We start from the raw sequence: 26,328 nt of genomic DNA, 5'->3' as shown, positions 1-26,328 counted from the left end.
TTTTGTGCTTGTGGGGCACAAGCTATTGTGTGCTTATGTGACAAGTCCTGGGTGCTGTGTTAGTGAGTGACCAGAAGGATTTGGTGGCTCCCCCTGATGCTGAATCTGGTTTCCAGCAGCTCCTGGAAAGGGCACAAAACAGAGGTTGGCAGGGATAGGGAAAGTCTGGGCACTGGCCTCGGGGGTCTTGATTTTTTCCCCCCTTTGTGTTCACACTGGAGTACTGTTCCTGTAAATTAAATTTCTTAACTAAATTCATATAAGCTAAACTTCTGCTCTGGTTTGTCTCCTCTTTGCTGCAGGTGTGACTTGTGGAAGAACAAGAAGAGACTGAGCTGTGATTGAACCGTGAGGGTTTGGACAGTGCCTGAGGATGGTGAGTCCATGTCCTATTTCATCTCTACAGGATGGACATTGAGGGGCTGGAGAGTGTCCAGGGAAGGGAAAGGAGCTGGGAAGGGGCTGGAGCCCCAGGAGGGGCTGAGGGAGCTGGGAAGGGGCTCAGCCTGGAGAAAAGGAGGCTCAGGGGGCCCTTGTGGCTCTGCACAGCTCCTGACAGGAGGGGACAGCCGGGGGGTCGGGCTGTGCTCCCAGGAACAGGGACAGGAGGAGAGGGAACGGCCTCAGGCTGGGCCAGGGGAGCCCCAGGGTGGATACTGGGAACATTTCTCACTGGAAGGGTTGTCCAGCCCTGTCACTGCTGTCCAGGGCAGTGTCAGTGTCTCTGTGCCTGCAGGGGTTTAACAGCCCTGTGGATGTGGCACTTGGGGACATGGGTTAGTGGTGGCCTTGGCAGTGCTTTGGGGATTGGACTCATTGATCTCAGAGAGCTTTTCCAACCCTCCTGCTTCCATGATTCTGGTCTGCTTCTGTGGGTGGTCTTGTTCTTTGTATGTCCAAATCTTGTACTGCTGCTAAATGTAGGAGAAGAAATACAAGAATGGGCAAGAAGAGTGCAACAGTATTGTGTATTATATACCATAATATAATAGAAAGGATTTATCACTGTCATCAAGATGCAGTTAACAGGAAACATTTATTCCTAAATCTCTTATTGGAATATATTGGGGAAAAAAGTCAGTAAGACTGAAACCCTCTTCTGTCTCCCTGTACTACTGACATAGTCATCCAGTTTTTGTGGCTTACTGATTTATTTTTTCTTTAAAACTTACTGCTGGGATTTCTCATTGTGTTCCTCTGTCACCTCTCAGTGATGGATTTCACACCATGTTAATAACAGCTCTGGTGCCACCAAAGAAGCAGAAATTTCACAAGAATTAGTCAAGCAAAATGTGGTAGCAAAGCATCTGAACCACAGCCAAAGCAATGAGATTGCTGATAAACTCGGATAAAGGGCCTCTAATACCTCCAGCAAGAAATAACCCAAAATACAAGGGGTCTGCTGGGAGGAAAAAACTAGAGACTGGGAATGGTGAAAGATATGCTGAGAGTGTCCTGAGGGGGGTAGTTTGAAGAGGGATGATCTGCATGTGGGCTGTGGGTGGGCAGAGCCTGAACTTGCTGCAGTGACATGGATCAGCACCAGCTTCGTGTTGTTGTGGGGGAAGAGGTGCTGAGGAGAACTGCAGAGACAAACAAAGGGCTGGAAATTCAGACTGAGGGCATGAAAATTTAGGTTAAACACATCAGAAAAAAGAAAAGATAAAAATCTGGCAGAGTGCTTGACGAAGTGGTGATGTCTCCTGAGGGATTGTCCCCGATGTATTTTGTTAACACCTGGAACAGGAAAGGAAATGCGTTCTCTGCATCACTTAAGCTCTCAGCTTGAGTAGTTACGCACTCAGCATTTTTGCTGTAGCCCCTGTCCTCGTGCTCCCTGGTGCTGCCTCAAGATCTCCTCTGCTTCCTGCTGGAAGAGCTGATCCCCACACTGCAGGGTGAGGAACTTAGTCTGGGGTGGGGAGGTGAAAGTCCTTGCCTGTCAAAACCTGAGAAAGGGCCTCACACTTCAGCTTGGAGCTGCCCTGGTGTCACATTGGAGCTGTAAAACCCAACAGCTCCTCTGGGTGGATTGAGGTGAGAGGGATGCAGATGTATCCAGATATGAATGAAAAAAAGGGAATAAGCACAGGGAAAATGCATCAAAAATCCCCCAGGAAACATGGAGAAGGCCAGACTGGGCCCCCTGAGGGCAAGGCTAGCCAGACACTGTCACCTGAGTGACAGAGCCCAGTGAATGCTGCAGGGTGCGTGACTCAGGTGTGTGCCCTCACCTGGCAGGATCTGCAGCTCAGGGACTTGGTAATCCAGAAACTATTTATTTATGTTTCATGAGCCCTTGGTAGGTTTTCCTTCCATGAATTCATCAGGCTTTTAAAAACCAGGGGAAGATTTGCAGTTGTGTCAGAGCTGTGCTGCCGAGCACCTCTTGCTTTGTTTTGGAACCAGCCCTGTGTTGTTTTGGCTGGTTCTTGTATTGGGAATAACAATAAAGTGTGGTGCTGCCTGTGAGCATCTCCTGCCCCTCAGGATTTTTTAGATCTCCACACATTCCCCTTAGACATCAGAAGAGCTCTAGTCTTTTAAATTCTCTGTAGTAAAGCTATCTTTAGTTCTCATCACCCCTTCATGGACCTGGTTTTTGTTTTTAGGTTTTTTCTGGGGACAGGGGTTGGGTTTGGTTGGTTGTTTTTTTTGATGTTTTTCTGGTTGCTTTTTTGTTGGGTGTTTTTTTTTGTTTTGGTTTGGGTTTTTTGTTTGTTTGTTGTTGTTTTGGGTTTTTTGGGGTTTTTTTGGGGTTTTTTTGTTTGTTTTTTTTTTTTTTTGAGAGCAGAGACTGGAATTTTGGATTTACTAAAACATGGAAGCTTTTATTTTCCCTGAACTCCTTTCCTGTGTCTGGACAGACCTTACCCTGACCTGGCCCTGCCCTTAGGTCTAATCATTGTTTGATTTCTTCTACACAAGAGGGTTTCCTTATCAGTACCCTAATATACCTTTACTGTTTCAAAGGATCTTCTGAAAAGGTTTTGGTTTTTTTAAATATTTTATTAAAATGCTCCTGTGATTTTTTTGAAAATTATTTTTTCATTTTGGAAAAAATAAACCAACCACCTAAAGCCCCTCCCATTTCACCCACTGTTTTGGGAAGAGACCATGGGCTTTTTGTCTCCCATGGCAAGGGAGAGAAAGTGATTTGTAATTGCAAGCTGTAGAAATAAGCACTTACCTCCAGCCCTTTCCCTGAGCTTCTGTCAGCAGCTGAAGGCAGAGGGCTGATGGCAACTCCTGACAGCCTCCTTGGAGTCCTGCTGAGCCCTCTGCAGAGGGCTGTGGCTCCCGAGTTAGACACAGGGAGGGCTGGAGGTGGGCTCTGGGTTAAGGTGTGCCTCGGGGCTGGCTGCCTGCCTGGTCCCTGCAGGCATACTGAGTGCTCCCTCAATTCCCTGTGCTCACAGCAGGCTGAGGCCACAGCACCAGTGTCCTGTGGTTGGCAAGGGCAGGCCCAAAAGCTTTGCCCTCGCCCAGCAGCACCCCAGATGTACCTCACCACCTGCTCTTCCCTTTCTGCTGCTCCAGATTCGTGGTCTAGTGTTAACAGCTTGGATTGCATGACTCTTCCCACTTTTCCCCAAAACTAGCTGCTGATGGGAATGACCTTGAAGACAGCGCTAGTGCTGGTTTAATCCTGAACTCTAATGGAGCTCTAACGAGCACTTGGTACCTTAATACATTACTTAAAACTAATCTGGCAGGTGGGTTGGTGCAGGTGCTGTGCTGGCACTCAGTGCTCAGCTCCCACAGCAGCATTCCCTCTCCTGACTGCTGGGATACTGGCACTGTAGGCATCTGGTTCTTACCCTGAGGGGGGCCCATGTCTTATCCAAGGTGGGCATTGGCAGCCACCCTTCATCCCCTCGTGCTGGTGCATGGAGTTGACAGCCCATGTCTTGTGCCCTTTTGTCCTTCTCCTCAAAGGTTTCTTGATTCACGTTCAGTTCCATGCTCACCTCTGGGCACCTTTCTGAACAAATACGAAATGCAGTATTACAGATCTATAAATTATTCTATTATCCTCTCCAGATTAAAAGATGACACCCACCATCCCAATCCTGAGGTATGGGGTATAAAACAATAACTTCTCTTTGCACAGGTTTAAGGGTTTGTTTCCACCTCAGGCTCAGCAGCCTTTCAGTTCACCCTCAAATCTCCCTAGGCTTTGAGAAAATGAACTATTTATGTAGCAGGACCTGAAACAAAGATGCTCTTTGTGCAACAGAAGTAGGGGAGGCAGAACAAGAAGGGCCTTTGGCCACAGCTCATCAGTGTCAGCATCAGCTTATGGAGAGAAATACATGTCTGAGGGCAGCTCATCTCACCCAATGTAGGTATCTGCCAGGCAGAAAAAGAAAAAAAATTAACTTTTAGAATGAGATAAATGATGCAAGTCTCTCCACTCCCCATTTCACCTGGAAAAAAAAAAAAATCTAGATAACCAGTTCCTAGTTTGATCTTCACTGAAAATAAATATTCAGACCTGGAAGGATCTAAAGTAGAGTATCCTGATGGCCCCTCTGCTGCAGCAGCCCCTGGCTGTCAGACAGAGCCTCCCTGGCTCTCGCTGACTTACTTCTCATGTCCTGGAATTCCCTTTCCAGGGCAGTCACCTCCTCCTGCCAATTTTTCTGTAGGTTTTCTCCAGCTGGAGGCAGATCAGGGCAGTCTGTGCAGTGGATGTGCTACCAGGGACAGGGCTGTGCATGCAGATTTCTGCCAGCCCTTGCCTTCCCTCCCCTCCATCTGCAGGGTGGTGCCCTGTGCTGGGGTGAGGAAAAGCTCACCCTTAATCTATAGAAGCAGTATGTGTGGTGCCTTCTACCTAAGGAGAGAGCAACTTTATTTGTGGTGCCAAAAAGAAATAGAGGATAAAGCTACGTCAGGGCTGGGGAGGGTGTACATGTCTGTGGAAGGCTGAGTCAGGTGTGCTGGCAGCTCCTTGCAGTGAATGGGACAAGTTTTTCTCTTAGAATCATGGAATGGTTTGGGCTAGAAGGGACCTGGCCAGGTGGGAATTAGCTGCTCCCTGGCCCCCCCTTTCCCAAACTTGCAGAAAGCTGGACCAGCCACTGGCAAAATGATTAATTTCAGGATGCTGACTGGCTCCAGACCACAAGAGAGATTTCAGCATCCTGATGCTTGTCCCGTGCTCCCAGTGCAGATTCCTTGGGCAAGTGGGACCAGATGTTCCCTGTGAACCCTGTGCTGCAGGCTGGGCTCCTGGTGCATGTAGGCGTGTCTCCATAAGGAATATCATCTCCTTTGGAGCCTGCAGGATGGCCCCTTGAGTGCCAGTCCTATCTTTGCCAAGCACTGTATAATCTCCAAGCCTCTAAATCCCTTTTGGGACCTTTGGCAGAAGGCTGCAAGCTGTTTACCTGCAGTGTGGATCCAGGGAGGGGTGGGAGGAGCAGCACAGGAACAGTGGGCATTGCTAGTGGGAGGGAAAGGGGGCGAATCACTGCCAGCTGCCCCTAAGAACATGTTGCCCACATTATATTCAGCTCCTCTTCCTCAGAGCTGAGAAACACTTGTAAGGGTGGTTGGGAGATGATGAAGGAGATTTCTCTCTCTGCCTACATGAACACACACTGAGAACACTCAGAGGAGCCCAGTTCTGTTAAAGAACCTTCTCTTCCTCTGTGATTTGTGACAGGGGAGAAGAGAGCCCAGCTGGGGAGGCAACCGAGGTGGCATTTAGGAATTCCCTCTGGCTAAGCCAGCTAAGGAGTCTGGAGCACTCTGCAGTCCTGTGCTGGGCTGCCCAGCACCATTCCTGCCTTTGCCTGGGTCACTGGAGGGAAAGGAGGGCAGGTATTTTGGGAACTCTTGGAAGAAGTGAAAGCAGAGTCTGAATCAAGTTCCTCTTGAAAGTCTGTGAAGCCACTGAACTTTACAGCAAGGTTTCTGCTCTGCACCAGGCTCAGTGTTTGGGCAGAAGTTTCTAAGTCATGTGTGAGTCTTTTTCTGATACCAAAAGTGCAGAAATATTTCAGTGAAAGCAGAAGTTCTATTTGTGGATGTTCAGGTCAGCTTAGGTTGGAAATTCTGAGTACTGATCTGATGAGCAACCCTTTAACTCTGCACAGCTGCAGCTTAGGGCTGTTACAATGCAAACAATCCCTGTGTCAGGCCCTGAACTGAGCCTTGACCCTAAAAATCTTACTGTTGGTTGGAGCAAACCTCTTACCTACCTTGTCTGTGGTTCTGTGTATTCAAGACTCTGGTCTTGTGCTGTGTGCACTTAACAGCAATGTGCTCACACTCTGCCCAAGAGACTCCCAACTTCAGCTGTTCCCTGGATGTGCTGTTCCCCTGATACATGTCAAGAACCCAATAAATATTTGCTTTATAGTGTTTCTAGCCACACTTTCACTCCAGTATAAAAGGTTCCTTCAGCTTTAGCTGCTCTGTCTTCTCTCAGCATTCCCTCCAGTGACCCAGGCAAAGGTCACCTGCAGGGAGCAGGGCACCTCTCCTACCGCTCACTTTTGGCCAAGACAAATCTGTAACCTCATCCATAAACCTCTGTGTAACCCTCTGTTTGTGTCCATGACCCTCCGTTCTTGTGTTCTGGTTTATGGGTGCCAACTGGTTCAGGTTCCCCAAGGATGAGCAATGCCTGACATCCACCCACTGTGCTCCATGTAAATGGTAGAGTAGGGGGCAATGCAAGGGTGAAATGGGATTTCATGGCTTATCTGCAGGTGTGGCTATGTGTTCTTCTAAGTCTTTTATCCTAAGTTGTGAAACTGGTGTAACCATGTGAGTCTGTGGGATTGTTTTGTCAGCAAGGGAGCTCATGGAACTGAATTTTGCCCTGCAAGTGACAGTGGGCAGCATGTCTGGGTGTCACAAAGCTGTCCCTTTAGCCGGGGCAGCTCTGAATAATCTAACCTTGAACAATTTTGCAGAGAAATGTTGAAGTCTTTTATCTGACTTAAGAAAAGCTCTTTGAGATCCCATTGGTATTGCTGGGGAGAGCTGTCTGCAGTGCTTTGGGGCAAACACATCTAAGAGGAGCTCAATGGCTACAGGCTGTGCTCTGTTTGATTTGTGGTTTGGGAGCAAAAAGCTGATGTGATTTGAGCCAGATAGTGGGGCCTTTGAGGACTGATGAAGGGTCAGATTTTAATTTTGCATTTTAACAAGAGATTTTCCCTCTGGCTCAGTGGTGGGGGCAGAGCAGCAGCTGATGGTAGAAATGAAAATGGGTTTGCCCAGGAAGCTGCTCCTGTGGTTCCTGAGATAGACTGTGGACTGGGAGCTGTTTGCTCCTGGGCTTGATGAACAGCAGGTAGTAAATGTGAGCTTATAGAGGGGTGGTGTGGGGAGGTGGGTGCTCAATCACAGCATTTCCTGCGCCCATGGCCTTACCCTGTGTCTGTGAGCATTTCCCGTGGAAGCTGGGGAAACTTCACATGGGAGCCAAGTGTCCAGGTGGTCAGCAAGAGGAGCCTTGTCCACTCCAGAGCCCAGGCTCCAGCACACAGGTGCTGGTGGGAGTCAGGGACGTCTGACTAGTCCTTGTGCACATGAAGCTCCTGGAACCGAGGACTTACAGTCTTGGGAGTGTTGAGTGGTGAGATGAGCAGGGCAGCCCCGTTATCCTCATCTCCCGGTCCAGGTGCGGAGGTCCGTAAGCCAGCCTGCTGGAGGATAGCAGGCTCAGGGGTGCAGTGGCAAATCCTGGCTGAGCTTCTGGGAGCAGGGCTGAGGGCTCGGCATTGGAGTGGAAGGCTGGGGGCAGAGGCCTCGGGGCAAAGGGCCTGATGCTGGACTGGAGGAGTCGGCACGGGGTTGAAGGGCTCGGGGCAGAGGGCTCGGTGCCAGGGTGGAGGGCTCGGGGCAGAGGGCGCGGTGCCGGGGCACGAAGCAGCTTCCCGCTATTGTTCCCGGCGCTGCCAGTGCCGCCATCAGTGCGGCACGAGGCAGGTGCCGGCGGGAGCAGCGCCATGGGCCGGGAATGCCGCTCCCGGCCGAGGAGCGGGCAGTGCCCGCGCTGCCGCCGCCCGCTCCATTTTCTGTCTCGCCCGTCACGGAGGCGCTCAGATGGCAGAGCCGCGCTCGGCGGCCCTGGGAGGGAGGTGGAGTCTGCCCGTCCTCCGCCCGCCCTCCCTCCATTGTCGGCGGCGGCACCGGCACCTGCTCGGGCCGCCGGCGGCCGGGATGCTCCTGCCCTTCCCGGCGGAGCGGGGACGCTGCCGCAGTGCCGGGGCCGCAGCTCGCAGCCGAAGGGAGGAGATGCTGCTTGTGCCTGCCCGGCCCTGCTGCCGCCTCGGGAAATGAACATGAGTCTGCCAGGCCGCGTCTCCTGCTCCATGCTCAACTGCTTTGTAAGTGCTGCTTTTTATTCCCCATCTCTCCTCCATGCAAGCGGGGCCGTAAGCCAGCTGCGCTCTCCAACTCACATGCCGGTGGAGGCATCCTGTGAATCGGCCGGGGAGAAGGGGGATCCCCTTCTCCTGGCTCCCGCTTGCCGCCGGAGGACACCGTGGCCCGCCCCTACTGCCCGGGCCGGGCCCAAGGGCACAGCGGTGCCCGGCGCCGCGGGCTGAGCCCCTACTGCCCGGGCCGCTGTGCTGGGCCCCGCAGGCTCTGCCCCTGCCTGGAGCTGGGAATGACCGTGCGAGAGCAGCCGACCCCCGGGCAGCCCCGCGCCCCTCCCTGCTGCGGCTGTGCAGGACCCCTCCGGTGCCGTGCGGTGCTGAGGGGTCCTGCGCTCGCGCCTTTCATACCTCCAGCGTGAGGGGCTTTCCTGCTCTGACCCTTCCTGCAGACCCACCCTCAGCCCCCCAGGGCACTCCTGGCCAGAGGGGCTCCGAGGGCATCGGGAGGCTTGTGAAGAGAGCAGGGTGCTGACCCCCGCCCTGCCGGTACCGGGGACGGGGCTGTGGCAGGAGGGGATGCTCAGCCTCTGCCTGCCCTGTGCTGCAGGCGAGGAGGGACTCAAGGACACCCAGGCGGGTGGAGAGCTCAGGCTGCCCTGTTCCAGTTCCTGCTGCTCCCTGGGATTTCGCTGCAAACTGCAAAGTGAGGATGGGAGAGGATCTCTTTTTCCTGGCTGCTGCACCGGCACACGGGCACACACCTTCCCTTTGTGCTCTCCTGGGCTGGTGCCTCAGCCTTGGAGTGAGCCGCTGGCAGGAGGGGGCCCCAAGCCCCTCGTGGTCTCCAGTGAGCATAGGCTGCTGCTGGAGCTGCTGCTGTGCCCTGTGTCCCTCACAGTGTGGTGACAGGGGCAGTGCCTTTGCCTCCAGCTGGGGCTGATGCTGAATTTTATGAAGGCTGTAACAGCATGTTACATGTGTGTAGGTTCCTTGGATGTGAGGTGGGAGGGGTCTGGCTGCCCCTGTCTGAGGTCCAGGGAGCACCTCAGGCCAGGCTCTTCCTGCAGGCACTGAGGCTTCAGCCCCTGTCAGTAACACAAGAGGATTCAGCATAATTAGAAATATTCCTGAGGATTGGGATCTCCTTTCTTCAGGCTGAAATTGGGATTCTGGCTTGGGTGACATATCCAGAAAGATATGTCATTTTAAAATATTACTCAATGCTTACAGAACACAGTGTTTCCTGGTAAATGCTAGAGCTAGAGTTAGAGAGCAAGCAGCCTTCTGAAGAAAACATTCCCACACCAAATACGTGTGGAATTAGCACCATCCTGGACTCCCAGCAGTGAGCATCTGCAGCTAAATGTCTGGATGCCACTCCTTTGGGCAGCAATTCAGTGATATGACAGGGCCTGGGTGAGGGCTGGTGAAAATTGGCACCAATAGTTCACACCAGTGCTCAGGGAGCGTTGGAACAATGCTCTGAGATGCATGGTGGGATTTGGGGTGTCCTGTGCAGGGCTAGGAGGGGGACTTGATGATCCTTATCCCTTCCAGCTCAGGATACTCTGATTGTATGAGTGAATGAAGATTCTCATGTTCCAAACTGAGACATACACTCCACTTGTCAAGGATGGTATGTGCAGGTTCTGTGTGACCATCCTGGGGCCTCTCTGGGTTTTCTTGGGTGTCCATCTGAACAGGCTGGACATGTCCAGCTCTCCTGGGCTTGGTGCTGGCACCAGTCAGTAGTGCCTGTTGTGAATTATGTGCACTGGGGTGCAGTGGTTGTAGGTTGTTCCCAGTTGTATCTTCTCCTCCAAAAGATTCAGGCTCTTCCCAGACTTCTTTGGTGTGAGAGTGAAAACGAAAACTCCCAAAACAAAGCAGTCCTTAAGAGGAGGAAGAATAGGCTGACATTGGACTGTAGATGGAAACCTGTGTCACGGTGTGTCTGCTGTGGTGCCATGGAGCAGATAACGGGGACAGCTGATGTGACAAGTTACTGTCACATCAGTCCCCTAAGGCCGAGGTGTGTCTGCTTGCCTTTCCAAACACCAACTCAGCTGGAAGAGGTGGGACTTGGAGGCTTCAGCATTTCACTGTGCTGTGGGCACTCTGCAACAGCCAGAGGAACTGCTGGGGTCTGGAGGCAGAGCAGGCATTTCCGTGCACAGGTATCCCCAAGCTCCTGGGCTGCCAAGAGTATCCAGCAGCTTCAATTTTTGGCTTTCACAGCATGTTCTGGCCAAGGCTGTCTGACTGTCTGCTCTGTTTGCAATGCAGGGTGAGGAAGGCCCTCCCAGTTTGGAGTACATCCAGGCCAAGGACTTATTCCCCCCGAAGGAGCTCATAAAGGAGGAGGAGTCACTGCAGGTAAGGAAGTAAAAACACCTAAATAGCTCTGGGATGTGCAGGCTGGGCTCTGCAGAGCAGCTCTCCAGCCCAGCACATCCTGGAGGCCACGGGCGGGCCGGTGGGGCACACTGGGGGCAGCGGGTCCCTGTGTGGGGGCCAGGCCAGCTGCTCCCAAGGCCCTGGCCTGCCTGCCCAGCCCTGGCAGGATGTGTCTGGCATCGCCAGCCACCGGGAGCGCGGCCGGAGCTGCTGCAGTGCACAGCCAGCCCCGGCATTCCCTGTGGGAAGTGCTGCCGCCTGCCCTGTCCTGCAGCCTGCACCAGGGAGATTCTGGGACAGGGGGAGCGTGGGGGCTGTGCTCTGTGCAGCTGCACTGCCTTCTCTCCCCTGAGCACCTTGCCCCGGCGTTTTCCTGCTGCACTGAGGCTGGAAGAAGGCACCTCTCTATGGTGCCAGCCTTGTGCTGCAGAAAGCCCTGGGAAGAGCCCCGGGTGCTGTTGCTGCTGTGCAGCAAGGGCAGCATTCCCTCCTGGGAATTGGTGCCTCCGTTAACATCCTCCAGTGCTCACTGTCCTCCTCCTGGGGCTGGAGCCAGGCTCACCTTGTTCTTGCTGCTGCAGTGTTTTGAGTTTGTTCTGAGATTGTCACTGCCTTGGCAAACAGTGCTGGGGAAAAGAAGGACTGAGAGCTCTTGGCTTAAAGGAACAGCTACAGGCTGGGGAGTTGTGCAGGGCTGTGGCTTTGTGGGGGTGAAGCTGCTGAGGTGACTCTGAGCTGAGACTTGTGGAGAACAGCACACTCTGCCTTAGTTTGCTGTGTGGAGAAGTAAAGTTCAACCCTCCCAAGGGTAATTTGCCTTCAGTAAATTGTTAATTTATTGTAAAGCGGAGTGTTCAAGACCAACTTGGTTGGAATTTGGAACCTGGCCCAGTGGAAAGTGTCTCTGCCCATGGCAGGGCATGGAACTGGATGAGGTTGGGTTGGGATGTCACTCTCAGCCCAAACCATTCCAGGATCCTGTGACTCTAGAAGGATGCCATCAGTTGATGACAAGCTGCACTGGGGCACCTGCTGGTTTATTCCAGGATTTCCCTCTGTCACTTCTTGCAGCCTTACCAGCCCCTTACTGTTCTGTCTCCCTTCTGTTGCTGTGTGAAAGAGCCACGTAAGCAGGAGAGACACATGTCAGATAAAAACAGCTCTGGCAAATCTGCAGAAATCAACTGCAGAAATAAAGAGAGAATATTGTCTTAGGCAAATAATTAATATTTTTCAAGAGTTTTCGGACAGATGTCAGGCTAAGGTGGTTATTTTTGTACAAAGAAAGGAGAAGTTGTTAGTACACTTGTCCCTTGAAGTCTGAAATTCAGGTTTTCATACCCAAGCTATAGAAACAACTTCAAAATAAAGAGAAGGTGGTCTGACTTGTACTAATTACAGTGTAATGAATTGTGTCATCAGCTGCCCTGCCTGGCAGGTTTCAGCTCTGGCTGAAGTGATAAATTGTCATGACTTTTTTGCATAATTGGTTACCAACATCACCTGGTGTAGGTGGCATTCAGGGAGCAGGAGGAGCCTGATTAGCTAAGGACAGAGAGGCCTGGTGAATTTTAGGCTGTTCTGCCTTCTTTTTTTTTAATATAAGAAAAGTCAAACTTGACTGCTGGGATCCCGTGTTTTAAAAACAACTATGGCGTGTGCGACTGATGGGGAAAAACAGACACTTGATTATGTGTAGGGGTGCAATTATGGAGATATTTAAAAAAACGGAATACAGGTAAATAAGAAAAGTCAAACTTGACTGCTGGGATCCCGTGTTTTAAAAACAACTATGGCGTGTGCGACTGATGGGGAAAAACAGACACTTGATTATGGAGATATTTAAAAAAATGGAATACAGGTAGCTTTAATGACGCTTTCTTGCAGTTTAATCCGGACCAGCTTCCTCAGTCGTATAAATAACTATACACAGAGAATCCCTGAGAGCCTTGTTAGCAGAAACTGGGTACAACTTTGGTTCATTTGCTTACCTGGATGGTACTATTGAGTCTCACAGGGCTGCTGAGGGCACCCCATGTTTAAATGGCACAGCAGGATCACATAAGTGACACTGCCCTGGGACAGAGGCTTCTGATCAGCCACAGAATCCCAGAATCACTAAGGCTGGAAGGGACCCCCAAGGCTATCAAGTCCAACCTGTGGCTGATCCCCACATTTCAGCCCAGAGCACTGAGTGCCACATCCAGTTGTTCCTTGGACACCTCCAGGGATGGTGACACCACCGCCTCCCTGGGCAGCCCCTTCCAGTGCTCCCCCATGGTGCTGGACTCTTTCAGGAGCTGTGCAGAGCCCTCCCCTCTTCTCTCTGAGCTGTCCTGCAGTCGTGTCCCTCTCCATGCCTCTTGTGCCAGGGCTGGTTTCCCCTCTCTGAAGAGCAGGGACCATCAGTCCCTCTGTCCCCAGGCCAGCCCTTGCCAGCAGGTGTGCATGGCACACGGGTGGTCCTTCAGGAGGTGCTGGCTGGCTGCAGAGGTGTCCTTGGGGAGCTGTGTGTGGGGAGGGGCAGCGCTGCCGTCTGTCCTTCCTGCTCTCAGGGCACGGGGAGCACCTTGCTGGGAATGGTTCCTTGGGGATGCACTGCAGAGGCAATGGGAAGAGTGGCTCTGGGAATTCCGGTGCACAAGGTACATGTGTGACCTGACCTGGTGCTGTCTCCCTTCCAGGTGCCATTCACTGTGTTGCAGGGTGAGGGGGTGGAGTACCTGGGCCATGCCAACGACGCCGTGATCGCCATCTCCAACTACCGCCTGCATATCAAATTCAAGGACTCTGTGATCAATGTGAGTCTGGATCTGCCTGCACCATCACCTCTCCCAGGGTTTCAGAACAGGCAGGGGTGGGAATTCCCCGATCCTGGGGGCTGTGGCACAGGAAGGTGCCTCTTGGAGGATGCCAGGCCTGGGCGTGCAGTTGCTGTTTTGTTAGTGTATTTAAGTGTGAGGATGGGGTTTTCCTTTGGATAGTAAGTAGGTCTTTCCTTTGCTGTTCTCTTTAAATTCAAGCGATAACTTTGGTGGTTTTAAGGCTGTTGAGGTCTCTTGCAAGCCAATTTTAATGAGACTTGTCACCAGTGCAGAGTCAGGCAGTGGGAGCTTGAGGCTTTCTCTCACTGCTTTGACTTGCCGTCCCATACTGTAGCTGTTATTTGGCCCCACTTACCTGGTGCCTCTTGGAGGATGCCAGGCCTGGGCGTGCAGTTGCTGTTTTGTTAGTGTATTTAAGTGTGAGGATGGGGTTTTCCTTTGGATAGTAAGTAGGTCTTTCCTTTGCTGTTCTCTTTAAATTCAAGCGATAACTTTGGTGGTTTTAAGGCTGTTGAGGTCTCTTGCAAGCCAATTTTAATGAGACTTGTCACCAGTGCAGAGTCAGGCAGTGGGAGCTTGAGGCTTTCTCTCACTGCTTTGACTTGCTGTCCCATACTGTAGCTGTTATTTGGCTCACTTACCTATGGGTTGTGTCAGGAACTGGCCCCAAGTGGGATATCACTACTTGCCGTCCCATACTGTAGCTGTTATTTGGCCCCACTTACCTGTGGGTTGTGTCAGGAACTGGCCCCAAGTGGGAGATCACCGAGAGAGAGAGAGAGCAGAAGTCAGAATAATAATCATGGAAGAGCTCTGTGCTGACTCATGGAGCTCCATAACCCTGGGAGTGGGATTGTAGTTCCCAGAAGCAGCTCGTGGCTGGTGGAGCTGTGCTGCGGCGTGAGGAGCCTGCGGGCATGGCTGCTGGGGCTGCTCTGGCCTGTGGTGTCATGCCCTACATCTGTCCCTCCCTCACAGGTGCCTTTGAGGATGATGGAAAGTGTGGAGTGTCGGGATATGTTCCAACTTCACATCGTCTGCAAAGACTCCAAAGTGATCAGGTATCTCGTTTATTGCTGTGGTGCAGCTGCTGGTGCTGCAGGCTGGGACCAGCTCTGGTGGCTCCCCCTGTGATGCCTTTGGAATTGAGCTGCCCATGGTCATGGTTCTAAGGCTTGGGGCCGTGTTCCTTTTCCTGTCTCAGTCCTGGCTGTGTGAATGTCCCCACTAAGGGTGATTTGCCTTGGGTGTGCAGGTGCCATTTCTCCACCTTCAAGCAGTGCCAGGAGTGGCTGAAGAGGCTGACTCGAGCCATTGCCCGCCCTGCCAAGCCCGAGGACCTCTTTGCGTTCGCCTACCACGCCTGGTGCCTGGGGGTGTGTGTGGATGAGGAAGATCAGCATGCACATCTCTGCCGTCCTGGTGAGCTCCTGGCCTGGACCTTCCTGCTGCTCTGGCAAGCAGCACTGCACTGCAATTGAGCTCTTGTTCATAAACCCTGTCCAGTTTCAAATTTGCCTCCCTGGGTCATCCTGTGCCTGGCCTAGAGATCCAGCTGATGGCCATATGCTGCTGGATAAGAAGCACAGTGAAAGGAATTAGTTATAAACACAACAAAAACCTTTCTGAACCAGCAACACAGAAGCAACTTTTCCCTTTCTCCTTGAGAGAGAAAACATCCCATACTTAAGTTATCTCATCACAGTGATAGAGACCTCAGGCAGTCCTGTCCTGGAGTGGCAAATAGCATCAGTTTTGAGGCAGCCTAATTAATATGAGCCCATCTGCATCTCTTCACCAACACCCAAAAATGCTGTGACATTCCCAGAATAAGGTCTGTGGAGAGCTCTGGCTCATCCTGGCACTGGATAAGTCCATGAAGAGAAAATCAAAGCAAATCAAAGCTTTGAGACCATGAAGAGAAAACCAGAGCAAATCAAAGCTTTGAGTCCATGAAGAGAAAACCAGAGCTGTGCTGGTGCCCTCGTGTGGACTGGGAGTTTCCCTTCCCTGGGAGCACAAAGTTCACTTGCAGTTGCTTTCTTATCGATGATGAAGCTGTTTAAAAATGGGATTATATGAGTGAGAAACCTGGCTTTAGACTGAAAAATGATCTGATCCTAGAAGAGAGCAGTAGTAGCCTGAATCGAATGTCCAAAGACAGGAGAGATGGAGGGGTGGGGTTCAGTAGTACACCTATTCCAAGAGAAGCTGATAGAGGAAAGGTAAGCTCTATGTCCTTACCCCAAACCCCAGCAATCAGAGATACTTGCTGTGTTTCCTTTAGGGAAAGTGTTTAGTGTAAATAAACTCACCAGTTCAAGTTGTTGCTGCAGGATATGGCTGAGGTAAAGAGCTTTGCAGTATTTATTTATTAACAAGATTTGACACTGGAGCAACAAAGGCATCCAGAATTAGTGGGGCAAGGCTAAAACATGAGAGAGGAAACCTTGAGTCAGCATCTGAGAGCAGTCTGGAGGAAGGAACTGCCTCAGGTGGGTGCTCAGTGCTCCTTGCCATAGGGTTCCTGACATCCACTTTTGAAGCTGTCTCTGCCAGATGGGCAGAAGTGTGTTCAGTTAACCCCCATACACCCCCTTGACATGGAGAGGCTGTTTCTGTGCCCTGAGATGAGATCTGACTTGACAAAACAAGCATGGGTACCCCTTTGAGGGACAAGTCTTCCTGGCTTCTGAAGCACAATCCCTTCTGCCATCCAGTTGTCCTGGAGTTTCTCCTTGCCAAAAGATGCTCCCAGGGCTGGAGCCCCTCTGCTCTGGAGCCAGGCTGAGAGAGCTGGGGGTGTTCACCTGGAGAAGAGAAGGCTCCAGGGAGACCTCAGAGCCACTTCCAGGGCCTGAAGGGGATTATAAAAAAGAGGGAGAGATTTCTCTAAGGGTGGGTAGTGACAGGACATGGGGGAACAGTGTTAAGAGAGAGGGCAGGGTTCGATGGGTTGTTGAAAGGAATTTTTGAATCAGGGAATAGAGAGGCCCTGGCACAGGGTGCTCAGCTGTGGCTGCCCCTGGATCCCTGGAAATGTCCAAGGCCAGGCTAGACAGGGCTTGGAGCAACCTGGGATACCGGAAGGCGTCCCTGCCCATGGCATGGGGTGGAACAGGATGGGCTTTGAGGTCCCTGCTGACCCAAACCTTTCTGTGGTTTCGTGACTCTCTCCAGCCTGTGACAGTTGCTGTGGAGTTCCACAAACAGGTTCAGATTCCTCTGTGCTGTCAGTAACTTCCTGTGCTCTGTTCCTCAGGGGACCACGTGAGGTTCCGGTTCGAGATGGAGCTGGTGAGGATGGGCTTCGACCTGCAGAACGCCTGGCGCGTCTCTGACATCAACAACAACTACAAGTGAGTGTTTCATCACCAGCCCCTCCCCACTCTCCTCTTGCCTTACTTTTCCCCTGGTAATCCCCGTGCGGAGCAGTGGGTGAGTCAGACTCCATCTAACCCTCCTTCCTGGCCTTGACAGCCCCCAGGCTGATCGGAGGATGAGCCAGATCCCTTTTCTTTCTGCCTTTCATATTGTGGAATTAGAGAGGGAATACAGCCCAAACATCAGAGCTAGCAGGAACTGTAAATGCTGTCTCATGTAGTTTATCATGTGGTGGCTCTTACTCCTCATGGAAAACATTTGGGAGTCTGGAGGTTCATCCATTGTGGGTTTGTCTTTCAGGTCAGTCCTTCTCTCTGAAATGCTCAGTTTGACATAACAGTCACAGTTTTCATACACTCAGGCAGCTGTTCAGCTCTATGAGGAGCTGGGGTTAGCCAGTGGGAGAGCTGTTGGCAGGTTCAGGAGTCTGGAATGAGCGAGGCTCCTTCCCAGTCAGAGCAGGAGAAGCTGAAGGGTGATCTGCCTCCAGCTCCTGGCAAGGCATTCACAAAGAGCATGGAGTAAAACTTCTGGCAGTGGCACATGGCAGAACAAGAGGTGGCAGCCCCAAAGTGCACCTTGGGAGCTTCACAGTGTGGAAGGAAAAAGAGCATTTCCTGGGAACATGGTGGTGTGCTGGGTGCATCCCCACAGGGGGTTCTCCATCACTATGGTGTCATGTTTCAGTTGAGCCAGTGTTGAAAGTGTTCCCTGGTGGCATTGGGGTGGAGATCTCTACAAAGTTTTCCCACTCTCACAGTGGAAGAGACCTTTTGCCACCAGTCAGTGTTTCTAGCCTGCCATCTATTCCAGCAGAAGCACAGGACTCTTGGAGAAGGGCAGCTGCACTGTTTGCAGCAGGTGATATTAAGCCAATGGGATTTCAGACTTTGATGGACATACTCATTTGTGCATTTCCTATAATCCTGTTCTTGAAACCACTGATATCCCTCAGCCTTTCCTCTCTGTTCCAGCCAGTCCAGGCATCCCCATCACCTATGGATTGGACAGTTCTAGGTCACTGGTTTCCTGTAGAGACCATAAGAAATCTCAGACACACTGGACTGGGGAAATCCCAGTTTTGGAACCTGCTGCCTGTTCTCTTTTCCTGAAGAATCCAGGCCACAAGCACTAAATTTGGGGGGTGATTTCCATTTTACCTCTGCCCTACTGACCACGTTGTTGTTTTGGGACTGTTCACATGAATTTGCTGGCATTTACACAGTTTCTCCAAGGTTGCCAAATAAAAGTTTTATCCTGAACTTCTCTGTTATGGAGTGCACAGCCTGTAGGTCCCTGCCCTAGACAGAGTCTCTGTATGTCGGGCCTTCTTCCCTGCTGGGTCTTGGGGTGTGGTTCCCTCTGACTATTTCAGGAAGTTCAGCTTCCATTGACCATCTGTGCTTTGCTTTGTGGCCAATAATCCACAGCCATTAGCCACCTTCTCTGAAGAAAAGTGTTTGATTTCTAACCAAACCAGGGAAGAAAGGACTTAAAACAAACCTCAGCAAGCTGGGCGTGGGCCTGGCTTTGCTTCCCTCCACCTGCCAGGTTCCTCCCTGGGGATCCTTGCAGGTCCCAGCTTCCTGCAGACATCCTGGGATCTCAGGGGTGGTGTAATTGCCTTGTGCGACTCAAACCAGTTCTCTCTTGCAGCTGGGGGAGTGTGGCTTTAAATCTTGCTCTGGCTTTTGATCATAACCACCTGCCTCTATTCACAGAGATCAGGTTACTTTTTAACTGTTTATAGTCCTTTTATCTTTTATTTCCCTGCATTGGCAAAACAGCATTGTTAAAGACAGGATACTCCAAGGTAATGGCTTTGTTCCTTGTCTTTCAAGTCTGTTCCGAGATGTCCTTATCTGGGAACTATTACCTCCTTCCTGGCGACAGCCATTGTAAAATGAGAGCAATACAAGCTTATAATAACCACTCCTTCAGTCTTGATAAAAGTGTACAGTGATAATAAAATTATTACACAGTCTCTCCCTGGCTCTCACATCTTCAGGGATCTTATACCCAGGGAAATGGGATCACTCCAGCATTGCCCATCTGGTCCATACAGGCTCTCTGAGGTAGTTGTTTCATATCAGCCTTAGTACTGGTGTGTTTGGTACACATGTAGTTCCTTTAAAAAAAGGAAAAAACCAAAAACACTTTTCCTCCAGTGTTGATGCTCATTTTTAGGTTTCATCTTTTTACAGTTGTGATTTTATTTAACTTTTAAGTTTATGAGGAGAAAGTTGCCTGGAGTTCTGTTACTGCTTTAGCCAGATGGTTTTCCTACTGGTCTCTGAGACTGCTCTTAATTCAAATTTTGTCTTTTTTATGCTTCTCTATAAATTTTGATACTATACATACCATTGGAAAGCGATAATTACCGTCCCTGCTTGGATTTGCCCAGGAACGTGTGGACAGTAAGTCTGTGAGGACTGTTAGTGGTACATGTGTTTGCCTTCTGTGAAACAAGATCTGGGACAAGGCTCTCAGGGACGGGATGGGATTGTTGGGGTGTCCTGTGCACGTCCAGGGGCTGGGCTCATGGATCCCTTCCAAACCCCAGGGTGTTCCATGATTCCTCTCCCTTGCTGTTATCTCTGTGGTAAGAAGGTTCTCCATTGATACTCATTCACAGGTGCTGATTCCTGTGTCTGTGTTGTTCCAGCCACCCTCTCCTGCCATCAAACCTCACAGTTCAAGGCTGTTTCCCTTCGTTGTCTGGCTCAGGCTGGTTCTGGAGCTTTCCAGATCACTCCACTGCAGGTGGTTCCCTTTAGGACTCCCGTTGTGGTGAAAAATGATCGTTGAGGTTATGAGCTATTTCTTATCTTCTCAAGAGCAGCTGTTTCCTAAGAGGAGCATCCTTCAGCTCTATGGCGACACACCTGTTAAACACAGGCACACAGAAAATTTAAAAAAACCCCTTCTGAAAATCTAAATCTGCCCTCTCTGCTCATTCACTGATGTTTCAGGTAGCTCTCACACATGGAGAGTGACCTCCCTCCCAACAGCCATGTTGACTCAAAACCCAAGTGCCCTGAACTTAACCCTTTGTGGTGGTGTTACTGTTGTGGGAGCCTTATCCCCTCTAAAAACATTTTTTAATCTACTGAGTCATGAATGCTGTAACAAAGGGAATTTTCAGTTATTCTACTTTGGAGCAGCTTAGGTCCAAAGGAAGAGTCAGAGACTTCTGTATGATTTTGCTGCGAGCACTGAGAAACACCTGGCTGTGTCTGAAAATGTCACCTTTGGTTCAGACACTTGTGTGTTCTGTGTGGAAGCAATACAAGTCTCCCATGGGAATTTCTGCCCTTGCAGGCTTTCTGCTTCTCTTCTCTTTGGATGCCATTACTGTCACTGCAGGGGTTGGTAGTGTTGCCTCAATGCTGTTCTGTTTCTCTTTAGGCTTGGGGTTTGATCCATGCACATTCTGGTGGATGCTGGTCACCCCCACCTTCCTCTGGAAGTTGCCCACACTTTGTTCACAAGCTCAGCCTATTTCGGCCTTCCTATAAAGCTTGTACCCTGAAACTCAGGGCGCCACAGATATCCTTCCTTGTATCAGTTTATAAAATACTGTTAAGACAACAGAGTTGCTTATCCTGAGTTTTCACTTCCTCTACTGTATTCCTCTGGAATTCTAGCCTAGAAAGACATGTCTCTTTGTCTTGACCTTATTGTCTGTTTCTATGCACCCTGCTTGAATTTGGCTTCACTTCTTAAAGATGTCCTGTTTCCTACCTGAATTTTATTGATTTCTATCTTACTGTTTTCCTAAGGCTACAGAGTTTTAGTGATTTAACTCTTGGAAGATACACTCCTGAGCCTCTCCTGGACTATCTCTCCCCAGTCTGTACTTTTAAAACTTACCCATGTTTCATCTGAGGTGTCAGGGAACTGTTTGCACTTCAGTAAAGCCTGTTCATGTATAGACTCAGCGATTCCAGAAGTTCCTCCAGACCTGAGCAGGTGCTAACCCCCTCCCACATTCCTGCATCTTCAGTCATGCTTCACTGCTTCTCTAATTTCCTGACCACCTTTACTTATGGAATCTGAGGCATTTCAGAGTTGTCCAAGCCCAGACATCCTACCACAAACAACCTAGTCTTCATCTTCTTAACTGACAGCTTTAATTTTGCTTCCTGAATTCCTCATACTCACCCAATTGTTTTTATCCCTCAGCCATTCCTGCTTTCTGCCTGGGGCTCTCAGAGGAGCTGTCTAGACACTGCAGTGCCATTTTCCGATGTGGCAGGCAGTTCTTCACTAGCACCATAAACTAATACTGAATTGTGCCTGTTGCCATCAGCTGGAATAGCCTGGGCTCAGGAACACCAGACCCCCCTCTGGAGCTTACTGGCTGGATCCTGTCATCTTCCTCACATTGCTCCCCATCTGCCCTGAAACATTCCTGCTAAATGATGTGGGATAGCCTTGAGCCAGAGCTGCTCTTTGTTGTTCCTTGCTGTGTACCCTCCTGTGCCTGCCTGGCTGCAGGGGCTCAGCTGGTCCAGCTCCCAGGCACTGCTGTGTCTGAGCCTGCCCTTGGCCTGTACTGGGAGCAGCAGGGGCAGGGGAGGAGCTGCAGGACCCAGAAAGCCCCCCTGCACTCCTGGAATTTTGTGTGTGCTACAATCCCAAAATGGTTTGTGGTGGAAGGAACCTTAAAGCCCATCCCATTCCACCCCCTGCCATGGGCAGGGACACCTTCCACTATCCCACGCTGCTCCAAGCCCTCTTCAACCCGGCCTTGGATGCTTCCAGAGATCCAGGGGTAGCCACAGCTTCTCTGGGCACCCTGCCAGGGTCTCGCCACCCTCCCAGTGAACAATTTTTCCCCAGTATCCCATGTCACCCTGCCCTCTGGCAGTGGTCTTTGCTCTCAGAGTTCTTCTCTCACTACTGGTACATGTTCAGATAGCTATAAGAATTTGATTTCTGGCACCCTACCAAACAAGTTATGATGTAGATCTCACTCCTGTCACTTTATTTGCATACTCCCAGTCCCCACTGCTAAATTTCTGGGCAGATTTGTGTCTTCCTCACTGAACAATGTGTCGTGTTCTGTCAGGCAGAAAGTGGTAGGCCATTCTTTACCAGAAGCTCTGTGTGTGCCTGCTACAAGAAAACAAAAATTCCATGTAAATTATTGACTATTCCCCTAAATCCTCATGAATTCTTAAATCCAGAGGTTGTTCCAAAGGCATCCTGAGAAGTACTAGGATCCTTAGTATGAGCCCAGAGGTGAGGCCTGAGGTGAAAAGAGGTTGTCTTCTCTCAGCTCATTCCTGACAGCATGTTTTGTCTCACATGTTGAGGCTGCACTGAGACAGATATGAGCAGGATGCCCCAAAGTCCTGCACCTTGAGTTTGGGGAAATGTGAGCTGCTCTGGGGCAGATTTTTGATTGCTCAGTCCTCATCTTGCCTTTCATGTTTTCTCTTCTCCAGACTTTGTTCCAGTTATCCCCAGAAGCTGCTGGTCCCTGTCTGGATCACTGACAAGGAGCTGGAGAATGTGGCTTCATTCAGGTCATGGAAGAGGATCCCTGTGGTGGTGTACAGGTAAATGCAAACCCAAATTCTCTCCCCCAAACCCATGACAGCTGCCGTGTCCTCGTAGTCCTGCTGGGGCTTTGGGACAGGGATGTTAGGAGAACTGTTTATCCTTTTGCCTTCTGCCTGCAAAGGAGATGCTCCCAGGCTCCTTCTCCCAGCACCATCTGCAGCAGGGTGTTTTCCAGAAGAGAGAAGCAGTGTTCCAGAACTGTCCTTTGCTGTTCTCAGTCAGATTTGAAGGTGTGGGTGACTTTCCTCCTATGGGAGATGTTGCAAGATGAGGTTAAATTAAAGTTCTCTCAAAATCTTTCCACACATTGGTCCTTGTCTGGCTGCTACTTTGCAAAGAAATCTGAGCCAAAAGGATCCTGCTGGGTGCCCTGTGCTCAGCAGGGTGTGCAGGCCTGGACAGACGTGGGAATGCCCAAATCTGCAGCTTCTCACGAGGGGCAGCTCTGATCTCTGCTCTTTGATGACTAGGGACAGGACTCAAGGGAATGGCTATGTCAGTGACGTTTAGGTTGGATTTTAGGCAAAGGTTGTTCCCACAGAGGGTGCTGGGCACTGCCCAGGCTCCCCAGGGAATGTACATGTCCCCGAGGCTGCCAGAGCTCCAGGAGCTCCCAGGGATGCCCAGGGCAGGATTGTTGGGGTGTCTGTGCAGGGACAGGGGTTGGACTTGGATGATCCTTGGGGATCCCTTCAAGTTTATAGAAAAATCTGTAATTCTATAACCAGCCTTCCAGAAATAATCTGGAGGAGGCCATGCAGTCAATGGAGCAGGGCTATGCAGGGTAGGGGCAGGTTCTTCATTAAATGTGTCTCCTGGGAGACTGATGTGTTTGAAACCAACGGGAGGCTGATGGAAAGGGGCACCCAGGCAGTTGTGCTGTTGTAAAATGTACATTATGGTTTGTAGCCTTAGACTGTGTGTTAGCAGTCACCAAATCCATATATAAAAAAACCTTAAAAGATCAGAGCTGTACTGGAAAATACAAAAGTCAGGAAGCAAAACCAGTGAATTTACAGGTACCTTAACTCTGCATCATCACACTTCATGGCTTGCTGTTGGATGTGGCAAAACACTGTGTGTTCCTTCTGGAACTCAGTTCTGCAGCAGAGTGGGAATGAGCACAGCTTATCGGATGGAGCCTTTCCCTCCTTGTAGCCAACTCAGCTAAGAAGTTAATTGTATTTGTGATTCGTTTTGCTAAAAATGGCCTGGTGCTGGAGCTTGTCCCACTGTGCCTCCCCACCCGAGGGCAAAGCCATGTCTTTTTCCTACTCCAGCAATTATTTTGTTCCTTGCTTTACATCTCTGTAATGGTACCCAGTAATTTATGAGCTGAGCACAACCCTTTGCAGCCTGGGATCAGATTAGAAGATGCTGACAAGTGATGTTACAAGATGGGGCAAGTGCTTGCCCATGTGTCTCTGATTTTCGTGCACTTTTTTTAGTCTTTGCCCTGAAGATTAGTCTTTGGAGCAGGAGGGTCCTTGAGGGTTGTGGCTTTTTCTGCAATGCCTTGTGCTGTGTGGAAATGAAAAGCCTGTCACTCAGCTTCTCCTCCTCACTCGGAGCTCAGGAGAGAATGGATGGGTGCCTGCATGCCAAGGGACTCTGATAGACCGTAGAGCTTTTGGATAATGCTGATCTCACAGGGTCACAGTCAGAGCTGTAAAACATGACACCACAGGTACCACAGCATCAGATTTCTTGAAAAAGTATAATTTAGCTATTAAGCAAAACAGAAATTCAGGTCTCCATCTCAGTCCTCAGTGGAGATGCACAGGAGAGATGCAGAAGCCTCCAGGCACAATCCATTTCTAAAACAAGGCAAAGGATGCAATCAATTATTTAGCTGAGTAGAGAGGCAGACAGGCATGGTGTGGCTGTTCTGGCTCTGTCTGCTCAGCCACCTTGAGGAGACCTTGGGCCTGTGGCAGCAGGAATGCTCCTCCCAACGCTCTGCATCCCCTGCCAGGGGACAGCGGGCATTGCTCCACCCCATGGCTGAGCCTGGCTCTCGGGCTCTCACATCCTGCCACAGTGAGACGAGAGTTTATCCCAGTGGTCTGGGAAATGGAGCACTTATACACACACATCTTGGTTGGGAACCTTTAGGCTCAGCTCAGTAAACCCTCTCCAGGCTCTTTCTTGTGCTTTAAGCCAAGCTCCTTGACTTGTCCAGGAAATAACAGAGAGACTTGGGAGATCACAGAATCATGGAATGGTTTCGGTTGGAAGGGACCTTGAGAATTGTCTACTTCCAACCCCCCTGCTGCCTTCCACTAAACTGGGTATTAATCCATTGTGGAGGATTGTTGGAGGTTCAATGGCATATGCTGACAGTATCAGATGTACTCTAGCCTTGTGCTCAGAATGAATCTGTGAGGAAAAACTCGACTGATAAACTACAGAGGCACTTCATATTGCAGTTTTGGACCATGAAAGGGTCTTGAGTCATTAAAACTAAACTGAGGATCCCTAAAGAATAATTTGCTCCATATAAGTTAAAACACTCTGGCACTTTCTGACATTCCAGTTTCAAGAAAGAAACTTTTTCCTTTGAGAAAAACCTCCCCAAAACTCCCAGGCAAGAAAAGACCTTAAATGGTTCCTGTGCTCATGCTGGGGAGATGTGCAGGGAAGCCAGAGTCAAGTTCTGGTGCTCCCCTGCCATGGGAAGCTCCTTGCAAGCTCAGCTGTGGTTTTGGTTCCTCTGCTGGCACCTGCTGTACTTTCTGCTTGCTGGTGGCTTCACACTCATTGGTGCTGCCACATTTCCTTGTTTACTGGCAGGTCACCGTGTCCCTTGAAGGTCCCCAGCCGTTTTTCAGTGCTCAGAGGTTTGTGTTACCAAGAATTTTGTGAGTTCAGCGTGACCGTGGCCACATCGGCAGCTTTGCCCGGAGCAGCTGCAGTGCCCTGCACCCTGTCCTGCCCCCCAAGCTGCCTGCTGGGAGCAGTCCCTGGCACAGCACCTGCCTTTCCCAAAAAACGTGCTCAGGCACTGTCTGGGAAAGTGCTGCTTGGCACAGGCCAGGAGCTGTGGGTGGCTCACAAACAGGCTTGGATGATCACAGGCTGGTGCTTAAGTCCACACCTTGGCTCTGTTTCATTTACTACCATAAACAAAGCCTTTGCTGCTCTCTGTTATCCATCCTTGAGTGATCCTGAAGGCAGGAATAGATCTCCAGAGAGTGACTGCTCTGTAAGTCACCTAGCAAAACAGAGCAGCACTTAAAGTAAAGGGTCCCCACGGTTTTTGACTTGGCCAGACATGAGCATTATTTCTTTGGAAGGCTTCAGTTTAAAGTCTTCATTGTTATTATCTGTGAGATGTCATTAAGGAAGCTACATAAAATGACAGAGAGCAGGGTGACATAAGATATTGGGAAAAAATTGTTCCTTGTGAGGGTGGTGAGGCCCTGGCACAGCTGTGGCTGCTCCTGGATCCCTGGAAGCATCCAAGGCCAGGCTGGACAGGGCTTGGAGAAACCTGGGACAGTGGAAGATGTCCCTGCCCATGGCAGGGGGTGGAATGGGATGGGCTTTAAGGTTCCTTCCACCACAAATCATGCCCTGACTCTGTGGTCTCCAGATAAATGCTGCAGCAGGGGTGGTGGGATGATTGAGCATGGTTTGTGTGTGGGTCTGGTTCAGGGCTGTTGAGTTCAGTTTCCCATCTCCAAGAAGGACCAGGTAGCAGGAGCAGAACCTCAGGAAAACGTAACAAACAGGATAGGGATGTAGGTGCTCTTTCCTGGTGCATCTGCTATTTTAGATTTCCTACACCCATTTGGGAGAAT

The 26,328-nt window shown here is 50.5% G+C and overlaps 1 protein-coding gene across 2 annotated transcripts in view; it reads left to right on the top strand.

Annotated features, from left to right (window-relative positions):
- Nucleotides 1–302: 302 nt before the first annotated feature.
- MTMR4 (myotubularin related protein 4) overlaps nt 303–26,328 on the top strand; it is a 36,415-nt gene continuing 10,389 nt past the window's right edge. The window contains exons 1-7 of one of the 2 annotated variants that reach the window (XM_039732896.1): nt 303–376; nt 10,635–10,724; nt 13,430–13,546; nt 14,549–14,631; nt 14,826–14,992; nt 16,833–16,929; nt 22,408–22,521. In XM_039732896.1, the coding sequence (XP_039588830.1) occupies nt 374–376; nt 10,635–10,724; nt 13,430–13,546; nt 14,549–14,631; nt 14,826–14,992; nt 16,833–16,929; nt 22,408–22,521 (671 nt within the window). In that variant the 5' untranslated portion in view covers nt 303–373. Of the gene's footprint in view, nt 377–8,123; nt 8,355–10,634; nt 10,725–13,429; nt 13,547–14,548; nt 14,632–14,825; nt 14,993–16,832; nt 16,930–22,407; nt 22,522–26,328 lie in introns of those variants that run through there. The other variant, XM_039732895.1, reaches the window with a different exon arrangement.

The sequence above is a fragment of the Passer montanus genome, unplaced genomic scaffold, assembly GCF_014805655.1.
Source record: "Passer montanus isolate IOZ18808 unplaced genomic scaffold, ASM1480565v1 scaffold81, whole genome shotgun sequence".
Taxonomy (NCBI): domain Eukaryota; kingdom Metazoa; phylum Chordata; class Aves; order Passeriformes; family Passeridae; genus Passer; species Passer montanus.
The sequence above is the reverse complement of the archived record's forward strand: the minus strand, read 5'-3'. Positions and strand labels throughout refer to the sequence as shown.